Below are 12,721 nucleotides of genomic sequence, written 5' to 3' on the forward strand. Positions count from 1 at the left end.
ACAAGGAAGGCAAATGTTTGCTTTCTCCGGCAATATAATGATCAATAGAATCTATTATCAATCTTAAACTGGAAGCCTTTCACAAACATACCCCTCATATAGAGGTAGTCGGCGACCCACCGCCAACCAAGGGAGCAGAGACTGCCCTGCAGGCATTCGGTTTCCTGACCAGCCACCTTGTTTGCTGTGACTTGTAAGCAAACTTTCTTGTTTTACAAAAACTAGCTAAAAAAAACAAGACTTAATTTTAAAAAAAAAGAAGCAATGGCTGAGAAACCCTTGGAGTTTTCGCCTTGAGTGGGTGGGGCATTGGATTGGGGGTGGGTATTATTTAATTTTTCTATTTGGGACCACTAGGCTTTTTCTGGCGGTCATGAGTAGGAAAAAAGGACAACAGATTGTTTGTCCTAAATATGGCACGTGGTTTGATGTTTTCTCATTGATGGCCCCAGGTTGGTCAGACCCTCAGTGTAAGGTTTCCTCCGGTTGAGCCAGCACGGTACGGCCAAGAGAAACAAGACTGCGCACCCAACTTTAAATACAGCAGGTGAACCAACATTTTGATGGACAGGGTCCAACGCCACCTTTGTGGTGGAGTATCCTGTCCACCAAACTCTAGATCAGGTCCTAATAACCTCCAGTACTATGCCTGTCTTCTAGTTCCGCTTTGAGACATTGGCCAACACGCCAACAATGACCTTTGAAGGGAAGGCCTTACACACTGCAGTGGTTTGCTTACAAGAGCCTTTCTAGGACAGTGAGACATCTCTTACATTACAGCCTTAATAAATGGGTACACACTCCATCCTGAGTTTTTGTTTAAATGAAACAATGAGGTCAAAAGGTAATGTATTTTTAACTGAGGGTGGGCCTTGGCTGAAGAGACTCCTCCCCCTTCCCCCGACATAAACCATGGACTTTGTGCTCTGTTGTTTCCTCAATTTTATTAGAAATTCATTTGCTCTGCGGTTTGAAGTTGGCCATGAATCAAATCTATTGTGAACTGTTGCCGTCAGCGTAAGAAAAGTATTCTGTGCAGCCCCAGAGCACAAAAGGTGGCTCAATGAAGCGAGGACCAAAACCTGTAAACTCAGAACCTGACTGCGCCATATATTAGAGCCGTTGCAATCACGCAAGGCCTAATCCACGTAATAGCTGCTGCGCATTTAGGAAGACATTACAAGTAAGTAGAAAGGAGGGGAAGAGATTGATCAGGAAAGAAGATCAATCTACTCATTGCACTGCAGAGTGGAGGATTTCACAGCCCGGATCTGCAGATATGGTTGGGAAAAGTGGCCCTTTTTGTGACTTCTTGGTTCACATGGTGTTTGAGGTCAAATGACAAGGTCGAGCTCTGCTGGGTGGAGCTTGGTTTGACTGCTATGCAGTAAGGCGCAGCGATACAGTAATCGATAAATCAGTAATGCACAGTCAGAAGATGTACTTAAAAATAAATAGCTTGTTTAATCGCTATGAAAACAGTGACTAGTAAAAACCATAATTACAGCGAAGAATGCTGACAGAACAGAACGAACAGTTTTCGAAATATTATGCCAGACAGGTTAGAGTCAATGGAAAAACTGTAGCAAAAGAAATGGCCAGCAAGGCCCTGCTATACTGTACACTCAAAGTAATCATTTTTCAGCTTTCATACGATTCTCCAGTTGAGGCATTTTCAGCATGTTATAATGTCTTATAGAGCGCTATTAGTTGCTCAGAAAACGCTTCCAGGGGCTATTACATTTGGACATAATAAAATTAGGTACTCATTTCCCGATAAAACACTGAAACACGGTCGTTTTAGAGCCGTTCTTGTGATTGAATAAGCCTTAATTCTCGTCATCAATCAGGGAAGAGCATCCGAAGCCTAATCTGCCAAATAGCCGAAGGAGCGACCAGCCTGACTTTGAAACGGAGTTATCAAAGTATTATCCGAAGGTGAATGAAGGCACGGTGTGGGAAAATGCTTCCTCACGCAACTCTGAAACCATGTTGGACTAGTTTCCTCCGAAGCCCGAAAAAACAGAGTCTTAAAATAAATTCCCTTCTCCACCAGAAGCCCAAGAAGAGCTGTCCTGTGGGGAGAGTTTCTGGTCTGCTTAGCAAGCCTGCATATAAGGCTCGCTGCTAAGTTTTGAATCGAGTGCAGTTGTTTGGTCTCTGCTGTGTTATCCCCTGGAAAGGACTACTTCACTAGTCTAACCAGGGCAGAATCAAGGCCTGTGCTGTGAGCTGCCCACCCGCTAGAGGGAGAAAAGGGACATTTTCTTTAACAACTTGAACTAGAACAGGCACTTCAATTTTACGTTATTTTTAGTTCTTTGGAATGAGGGTTTGTCATTAAGGTATACAACCAGGTCCTTGATCACTGTCTTCGGAGTTCGAGTCACACCCAATTTGATGGTTATGAAGAAAGCTGTTTATTATGTGGTATGGTTGTGCAACTTCACTGTGTAATAAACTTACAACCTTGTCTTTGGTCCAGTCAAGCTTGTTGCAAAACCTTAGCTCAAGCCTGTGTAGCCGTGGCTTTGAGCAGTCAGGCTTTGTCAAAGGAATAAGTGCAAAGCATTTATTAAATACCAAAATAGTTGAACAAGAAAGAAACATGGCACAAAGAAAACCCCAAAACAATGTATAAAAATTGCTTTTATTTTTATGAGTTTTTACGCAATGTAAATGTCAAGCAATTTGAAATTGGAGGCTAAAATTAAATTGGTATCTTCAGATTGACTCACGGTAGCTGAGAAGGTACAAAAATCCACCGGAGGGTTGTGGAGGTATTAATTATTAGGCAAATATTACATCACTACTTTTCATGGAAATCACAAACATTGGCAACTACCACAGTTAGTGGTTACTTGGAAAAAGTTTGAAAATGTTTGTAAAGTTCAAAATTTCAAAGGCTCTTCCCTGTAATGACTACTCTATGCAGCTGATGGGGAATGGGTAGCGTATGAAACTGTATTAAAGCCCGCACTTAAATACTCCTGGATTTAAGTGCCGCCTTTAACACAGTTTAGGATGCTACACTTGCCCATCGGCTGGATAGAATAAGCATTACAGGGAAGGCCCAAAGATGGCTTGCCATTTTTCTGAAACAAGTTGTGTCTGACTATTCCACCCCATTTTTGGTGACCAGCTGTGGCAGGGAGTGAATCACAGAGGTCAATGAGGCTTAGCAGGATAGTTACCTTGCAACCAAAACAGTCTCCAGCTTAGTTCCGCCTCTATGGGCGAACCTCCACAGACATCATATCAATGTAGTGGTCCTCACATAAGGGATACAGGATGCTGCAGATGCTGAAAGATACTGAGGATACTGATCCAGTTACGGGGGTCTTCCTGGGGCCACCTCTCAGTCCATAAAGATGATGGGGCGATTCTGGCCACTGGACTGTTGTTGGTCTAGGGATACAACCAAACCAGTGGTTCCCTTTAACTGAGGTTAGTGTCTGTCTTGGCCAACCAAACTGCAATTTGACAACTCTTCCGGGCCCAGCAGATATGGGTGCAACTTTTGAGCATCAATCTTGGCTACCAACTCACCAAAGCTTCTTCAGCTTTTGTGGTCCTGTAACTGCAACAGGAGGTCAGCCAACTGACTCTTGGAGTCACTTCTTCTGTCCGGGGCTCAGGGGTGACTTTTCCTTGAGCAGGGAACCACAGGCACAGTCCTCTCTTTGCTTGCCCAAGGATCAGCAGATGGAATCCAGTCTTTGGAGCAGCCTTTCTTTGCTGGTTTCAGCTACGATCCAATGGGCTACCAAATCCCCTCCCACCTGATAACTTTCTGTCAAGTGGGACATCTTGCTGTCCCAGAACGCAATATTCTTCCCACTCCAAGATGGTAGAACCCCTCTCTCGTGGTGTGGAGCTTAGTAGCCGACCTTAGAGGTGTTGTTACCTAAGGGCTAAACGCCCATGGGGAAAACTGGTTTGGCAACTTTTTCCCCCTCTCTCTCCCTGACACCAACTGGTCTACCAGAGCAAAAGAACAGTCCTTCTAATGTATGTCCACCATTTGCCCTTTGCCTTTTGGGATCACACATTATTTGGCCTTCCTGCCAGAAAGAGAACACCTCTTATAATGACAGGCCCTTTGAGTTCCTTCCTGAGGGTTGTTCACACCTCTCTCCCTGTCTCGTATCCAGCAACTGTAAATGGTGACTAGAAAACTTGGGCAACAGAGTGGCAACTTCACTGAAAAGTTACATTAGATTTGAGTTGGGCATCATGTTTGTTTAATGTAACAATTCTTTGGTAAGTTGAAGTGCCAACTTTAATAGTCCCGTTCAGAACTTAGCACAGCTGAGTTGTCAGTGTGTAACCCTGTATTCACAAATGAGGCTATTAGCCATTCTCCAGCAAAAATGACAATTTTGGGTTTTTGCTGTCAGGACATATAAAAACACGTCCCACTTTTAAATATAAAGCACCCAGTGTTACGACACCGTAGGCCTACCTTATGGATGACTTCTACATATCAAAAAGGACGGTCTTGATTTGTTTGTCATTCATTTAAATGGCAAAGTCAAATAACCAGTTAAAAAACGGCTTTGCCAGCCAGCAATGACAGGCTGGAAGTCTTGCTTTGCTTTGCCACACTCGTGGAGGTACAATAAGTACTAAAGTCCGCCATGGACACTTTATCTCACAGGTAGCATGTGCTAAGGGCTTATAAGTAAGTTAACTTATGCCAATTGTGGGTGTGCAAATCTGATACATATGCCTTTTAAAGGTCAGAGCACTGGTACTGAGGCCTGTTTGGCTAGGCTCAGTGAACTCCCTGAGTAAAAAAAATAGCAACATCAGCCCAAAACCTTAGGGTGATCATGCAAAAAGAGGCATTACTTTACAATGGCCAAAATGTATCGGACCAAATCTGTTTATTAGGTCCTAAGACCATCACCTCTGTTTTCATCAGAGTTTAATTTGAGCTATTCCTTCCCATCCATTTAGCCTTTCCCTGCAAGCATGTTTTGATTTTGATCTCCTTTTAGCTTGATTACTAATTAGGGGTCATCAATATACATCATTAGCCGGAATCTGAAAGTGCATGTAAGCTTTGCCAATGGTGATATGTATAGTATAGGGCTCAAGGAGGAGTCCTGTGGTACTCCAAAATTCATGGGAAATTCCTCTGAAAATGCCTTGCCCATATTTATCTTCTGCGTATGGTTAGAAAGATGGGAAGCTATCCACGGCCAAATGATTCTTCAAGCTCAAGATCCATCTCTATCAGAGTCTCTAATGTAACCACTCTATACAGGAACCATCCATTTGCAAATCAGCCTAGATCCTGCTCCAAAGGGAACAGTCCACACTGAACTGACAATCCAGGTCACATCTAGTTGAGAACACAGGCAACCCCAGACCAGTTTCTGCCCATTTACACCTCATAAGTGAGATATAGCTTGAGTCATGTGGCACAGTGAGCATGGGGCACACATCTGAGCACACCTATTGGATTTAAGGACAACTACTGCCATTGCATTTAAAGGCAACTACTGCAACAATTAACAATGTGATGAAAGTGATGTTTGAATTAATCTCAGTCACTGAGGATAATCGTTTTTTGCTCACAGACACCAGCCATATGCAAATCAGACTTGGTCCTCTGGCAATAGGAACAGTCCAGACTAAGCTGCCTGGCCAGGTCCCCTCTAGACAGGAACACAAACGACCCTAGACTGGTTCTGGCATACTAAGTCCTTGTCAGTGAAGAGTAGCTTGAGTGCTTTGACATAAGGAGTATTGCATTCAGAGTGGCTGTTGCAACAAATAAGTGATGGAAGGAATGCTTAAATTAAAATCAACCAGTGGCGAAGACTTGGGCTGCATCCCATTCCATAATTTTTCCACCACTATGCTACTCTAGACAGAGACCAGCCACATGCAAATCAGTGTTGGTTGTGGTGCGGTCTGGGTTGCTTGTGCTCCCATCAAGAGGACATCTACCCTGGCAGTTTTGGTTGCCTTGTTTCTATTAGAGCAAGATCAAGGCTAATTTGCATATGTTCATTTTCTGCCTTCTGCAGCATAGTGGGCGAAGTAAATTATTTACTGGAATGCTGCCCCAAATAATTACCAGTGGCTATGCCTATATGCAGGATTTCTGCAATGCAATTGACACCCCAAAAGGGCATCCTGGTGCTGGGGATCAACAAAAGGTGAAGGATACTACGGAATGGGATACAAAACAAAGTTTTAAGATTTTTCCTGAATACTGAAGGGCTCTGAGGTTCAGCAGTTGCTAGGCAAAGAGTTCTAGTGTTTACTGCCCAGAAGCAAGAAAGAGTAGCCACCAAGATGTCTCAGTTTGATCTCTGGGGTGGCAGCAGAATTCGAGAAGCAGGCCGAAGAGTATGTCAAGGAATGCAAATCAGAAAGTTGGTTTACAAATAAGGTGGATATATTTGTGGACTAAGCACAAAGATTTAAAAACAATTATCTTTTTGATGGGTAATTAGAGGAGATCCTTTGGGTTACAGGGAACCAAGGCAGCAGGAGGTAGCTTAGGCATGAATATCATAACTAAATATTGCACCACTCGAAGCTTGTGGATCAGGTATATAGTGATGCACAAATATAGAGAATTACCATATTCCAGCCCCGAGGTGGTCAGCACACAGATGTCCACAATTCTAGAAGTTTCTGATGAAAGGTGGAGTTTTCTTATCAACATTTTGAGCATGTTGAAACAGGGAGCAGAAAACTGATCCATCTGTTTAGCAAACGTTAGGTGACGATGCACCACAAGGCCAAGATCCTTAAAAGGTTCAACAGGAGTAGAAATGGGGCCAGATTCTTGAGGCCACCAGAGAGAGTGGCACCGTATAGATTTTTTACCCCAAAAATGTCTGCTTTGCCCTCATCAAGTTTAAGGTAATTCAACATTACCCAGCCAGAAACTGCCTGCCTACATTGGGAAAAACTAGAGGTAATATCTGCTAGATCTTCAGAGATAGAAACGTATAGTTGGTTGATGATCGCATAGGCGACAAAAGTCATACTGAACAAGTAGATAATAGCAATAAAAGATTTGATGTAAATGTAGAATAATGCGGGAATTAGGGATGAACACTGAGGAACCTCACATATAACAGCAGAGGTGTCTGAGCGGTAGGGAAGGAGAGACATGATTTGTGTTCTTGTTAGGAATGAGCAGAGCCATTTTGGTGCTATTTTACAGATGCCCTTGATAAATTGGCTTGTTACCAGAGAGGTATGAGAGGCTGTGCCAAACACAACCGGCAAGTCCAAAAGGACCAGTGTAGGAGTGACCCTTACCCAGTCGCATCCTCAGATTGTCACTCACCGCCAGTGTGGCAGTCTCTGCACTGTGAGCAGCGCGGAAGCCAGACTGAGCAGATTCGAGCAGTCTTTGACTCCAAAAACTCCGCACCACATCCTTTTGTTTCCCTCAGACTTATTTGCACTGGCCAACTGGTCACCCTTTCAGTTGCTAGTCATTGTATTCGGAAGTTAAATTGGTAGTAAAGCGGTAAAACATTTGCCCACACAATATCAATGCGTGCTGAAACTACAGTGAAACCCCACAGACTGTGCCGCGTTGTGCTGTATCATTCGGGTCTTTGTCCCCGTATACAGCATGCGGCCCTGTAGTTAGGGATGTCCCTGCCTGGGTGAGGCCAGTGAGGTCTCATTCTGCCGCTGACTTGTCCCAGCAGTCTTGGTAAGGGAAGTGCTGGGCTTGCGCTGAAGCACGCCGGGAAGTGCTTCCACTAAACACTCAAGGGCCACTGCTCCCAGAAACCCATCCCTAAAGGAAAATAGTGAATTGCCTCTGCCAAACCCCCCTTCCCCCCCCCCCCTCCCGCCCACACTATTGCGACACTACATATTCTTGCAGACTTTTTTTTTAAAACATTTTTGTAGCGGTGTGGCATGAGGGACATGAAACAGTCACTCTGTGCTGTTGGACATCTTTGCTAACAGTTCGTTTTTGGAGGACCTGTCTTCTCTTTAATAAACAAATGTTGCTATTTCATATGGGTTTCTAAATGTCATCTTTGCTAAAGAAACCCTTACCATCATCATTGTACTTGCCACTCGACTCACTTGCCCGGAGGGCCCATTCTTTCATTCTGGTATCCCTCGTTTCCCCTTCTGTTCTCACAAAGCACTTTGAAGTTACTTTAGCTACAAATAAGCACAATACAGGATATAGCATCATATTTCCTTCTTCCCTCTTCGTTGCATCCCCCATTTTCAGCTTCCTTCTTTCCCTATTTTCGTGCCTTTCTATTTCCCTCTTCTTTTCTCCAAACCAGCATGAGGCATAAGGATGGGTTAAGCACAACGCAAGCAACAAATGTGACTTGAAATAACTCCTCATATCTTTATATGAGGCGATAAATGGAACCATTGCCCGCCTGTTCTAGGGCATATTCTCCAATGGGGTTTGTACCGCAGATCAGAAATCACAGAATTGTAACTTACTAAAAATGTCACTTATTGTCAACGGATGATATTATGTCCACAAGCACTGATATTTTGCATTCATTTTTTCTGAATTAAGTAACCATTTTTAACACGAGAGGCAGCCTGCTGTTTTTTGTTTTGTTATTTCATTCCCTTTTTCACTTGTCTCCTCAAAGTACTTCTTGAGGGGAGGCATGTAGCAGACCGTTGAAAACAAACGAGTTTCTGGCCCCTGATCGGCTTACATGCAGTCTTCTTCGGGTCGTAGGTTTAGGAGGCTCCACAGTGATGAGCCTTGTGGGTGGACTGACCTGCCATCCAAACCTTTGCACTATTCTGAGCGGAGTTTGTTGATGGTGACCTAGGTGTCTGGTTGGTTGGTAGAGTGCAATACCTGATGAAGCAGTGTCTGTCACAATGTGACATCTGGTGTATGGAACAGTGCGCTCGATTCCCTGAGCTACTTGCACGAGTAGGGAATACTTGCGACTACAAGTAGCTTCTTTTATGAACTCAAAATTACTTTTGCAATTCACAGAACTCATTTTTAAAGGATTTACTCATGCTGAGGTTTCCATAGGAACAATATCTCCTTCTGTCGTTGGTGGTGGAATGCATAGACGCTTGTGAACACCAACAAACATACATGTTTCATATCTGGTGAAAAGAGGAGTGAAGTTCTTGAAGGTGGGGGACCCAGGAATGGAGTCACCCCTTGGGTTACCTGTTGGGAGGCTTGAATCAGGGCATCAACCTTCTTTGTGAAGAAGGCCAGTAGGTCATCAAACAACAAGGCGATCTCCACTTTCCAACACAATTTTCACATGATTTAATATTTACTCGCAGCATGTTTAATGCTCCTTGGACAGGTTACAGTTTTGAAGTAGATATCTGTTTTTCAATGAATTTTGGTGGTGTTTGTGCATTTTAGGTATTATGTAATGCAACTTTCTGAAATACATTGGATTGTTGAAGGTCACAGTCTGTATAACAAGTCGCTTTTATGTCACTTTCTGGATAATATGATACTTGTGAGGCTGCTTCCTAAAATCTGTTCTTTGCAGACATGTTTAATATTGTGAATGTATACACCCATGTATAGGATGAATGCAAAAGATAACTGGGACATTAACATTCCGAAAAAGGAATGCACACAAGTCACTGCATTGAGACTCTCAGCACAAGATGGCCTACAGCTACTAAAATGTAAATGTAAATTAGCACTTGTATAGCGCACTACTCACCCGTTAGGGTCTCAAGGCGATGTACTCATACCGCTATGGAACCCCTCCTGGCTTTTCCCTGTGAGGCGCCCACAGAGTAGGGTTGTGGGCAGGTATTCAGGGAAATATGTTAAACATGATTTTCTCAACAACACAAAGAGTGGCTAGTACGCACGAGAACAGCCAGCAGAATATGTAGAGACCTTCAGTAGATGATGTCAACAGCATGGCAATGATGAGCTTTGACTAGGTGGGTGGCTTGGCAGTCTCCATCGGTCGGCACGTGCTTTGTTTCTAAATATTTAAATCTGACGAATCCCTCAATAATTCACCTGCCTTCATCTCAATTTACAAATACTTTGAACTTCGTTTTAACAATATGAGTATCGAAATGTCTTATTCGCTTTATGTTCTGCCCGTCTGCTTCCTTACCACCCCCCAGCCAACCCCTTTCCCCCCGGCCCTACCTTCCCTCGTTCGCATTCTTCCTCCGTGGCCTTGCAGGTTCCTGCACCCCCTGCGCAAGCTTCCCTGGCACTGACGGGCATGCATGCTTGTGTCTTGCAGGTTGTGACAGCGAGCACTGGGGGCCACACTGCAGTAACCGCTGCCAGTGCCAGAATGGTGCCCTCTGTAACCCCATCACGGGAGCCTGTGTTTGCGCCGACGGCTACCAGGGCTGGCGTTGCGAGGAGCTCTGCGACCCGGGCACTTACGGCAAGGGGTGCCAACTCAAAAGCAAATGCCAGAACGGAGCCACCTGCGACCACAGAACGGGGGCCTGCTACTGCGCACCAGGATATACCGGCGTCTTGTAAGTACTTCCGAGCAGGGGCGTAGCTTCCATTGGCTCAGCAGGTTTAGTGCCACCGACCCAGAGGCCCACCGAACCCTCATTATTGCTGAATTTCAGAGTTCAGACAGCGGCCCGGGATGGCGATGATTTGGGGTTTGGGGGGACTCTATTTCCTTCCTTGCACTGGGGCCCAAGAGACACTGGCTGTGCTCCAGACGTTTACGAATAACGTTTGCAATCTGTACTAACCATTGCCAGAATTAGAGGTACTCAAATAGGCGCACCTACAACAACCCTTACATGAAGTTTCTTTACCTCTGAACTCCACAGAAGGTTTTTCAGTCAATCAAACGTTAATAGTTTTCGTTGCATAAAACGTCCATCCATTGCAGAACTACCAGCCAAAAATTGTGAGTATACAGGAGTAAATTGTATGTATGTATATATATATATATATATATTTAGCCTATTGGCTAGTTATCTAGTTATAGTTAGGACCATGGTTCCATAGAAAAAGCATTTTTTGACTTGCCTATATCTTTGGCACCATTCGACGATTCTTCACAAAATTTTCCAAAAAAAGTATGCCAGTGATTCTTGTTGGGCATGGAAAATTTCAGGGTGATCGTTCAAGCGAGGGCTGAGATAAATGGGGTGGGGGGTCAAATAAGCTTCGTTTACCATGTTAATTTCCATAGGAACTTTGAACACGCCTATAACCCAAACCACTGGACGGCATTACACCACATTTGGCAGAAGGCTAGCTTTTGGTTTGCAGATTGTGTTTTTTGTTAATTGGTGTGAATCTGTCCGGTAGTTTAGGAGAAAATAAAGGAAATCCAAACGTGTATATCTTTGGCCTTGACGACTTCACAAATGCTAACAAGCTCGTGCAAGGAAATGCACTGCTCTGATTGGCTGCCAACTATTCAAACCAGGACGTGATGGCAGCCACCTTGGGACTCGGCTTCAGCTGAGTCCCCTAAAAAGGCACAAAAAACAAAAACAAAAGACAAGGGACCAGAGAAGAGTTACCCTGTACCAGAGTTAGCTCTGGTGTAGGGTCCCAGATGGCCCCCCAGAGCAAAAAGAAAATGTATATATTTTAAATATGTTTCCCGTGAATTTGCGACTATGTCACTCATTTGTGAACAATTAAAAAAGAAAACAATCACGGGCTCCTGTGCTTGTTTTTTTACATGCCCCCAGGTGGGCCAGGTCCTGGAGACATTTCAATTTTCTATGCAGGGGTGGGGGTGGGGTGGCGTCTAGCCACCCTGCAGCCCTGGGGATCACCACCTCCCCGGGATGCTATACATATGGAATGCGGGGGGCGCACACATATAACCACACACACACACTCAGTCATACAATCACTGACACAGCCACTCACTCATTGATACAGTCACTTACACAACCATTCACTCACCCATACAACCACTGACACACTCACTCACTCATCTGTGCAGGCACTCACACACCCATGCGGCCACTCACACACCTATTCACTCACCAAAACAGCTACTTACACATCCACTCACTCTCCTATACAGTGACTGACAGAGTCACTCACTTATGCTTACAGCCACTCATACACCCACTCACTCACTCACCCATACAGCTCATTCACCCATACAGTCTCTGATTCACCAACTCCCTCACTGATACAGTCACTAACACACTCAGTCCCTCACCTACACAAGCACTCACACACCCACTTAGTCACCCTTACAGCTACTCACACATCCACTCACTCAACCAGTGCAGCCACTCGCACAGCCCCTTACTCACCCATACAGCTAATTACACATCCACTCACTCTCCCATACAGCAAATTACTCACACTCACTTACCCATAGACTCACTCACACATCCATACAACCACTTACACCCACTGGATGATGCCATCAGTGATGTCATTTGAGATGTCATCAGTGATGTCACTGACATGTCATGAGTGATGTAATATATGAGGTCATAAGCAGTACATTAAGGGGGCGAAAGTTATAGTTAGCTCAGGTAACTATAATTGTGTGAGCCTAACTATAACGTCCCTGTAACTACTGTTTTTTAAATTGAATTTCTGTTTCTTTTAATTCTATTTCCTTACTATAACGTCCCTGTAACCTTTGTTTTTTTCCACAATACGCCTGCTTACAACCATGAAACAGGTTCTGACACTCAAAGGATTCCAATCGCCAAATTTTAGTTTGCTGGAAGGCCACACAGTGAAGAGTTTCAGCTGCGGAATGGC

The 12,721-nt window shown here is 44.3% G+C and overlaps 1 protein-coding gene across 2 annotated transcripts in view; it reads left to right on the forward strand.

The window, feature by feature from the left end:
• The window catches only part of MEGF11 (multiple EGF like domains 11), a 1,692,327-nt gene that overhangs the window by 887,949 nt on the left and 791,657 nt on the right, over positions 1–12,721 (forward strand). For both annotated transcript variants that reach the window (XM_069222897.1, XM_069222898.1), the window contains exon 6: positions 10,239–10,485. In XM_069222897.1, coding sequence (XP_069078998.1) covers positions 10,239–10,485 — 247 coding nt within the window. The remainder of the gene's footprint in view (positions 1–10,238; positions 10,486–12,721) is intronic.

This window comes from Pleurodeles waltl, chromosome 3_1 (assembly GCF_031143425.1).
Source record: "Pleurodeles waltl isolate 20211129_DDA chromosome 3_1, aPleWal1.hap1.20221129, whole genome shotgun sequence".
In the NCBI taxonomy this organism is placed as follows: Eukaryota; Metazoa; Chordata; class Amphibia; order Caudata; family Salamandridae; genus Pleurodeles; species Pleurodeles waltl.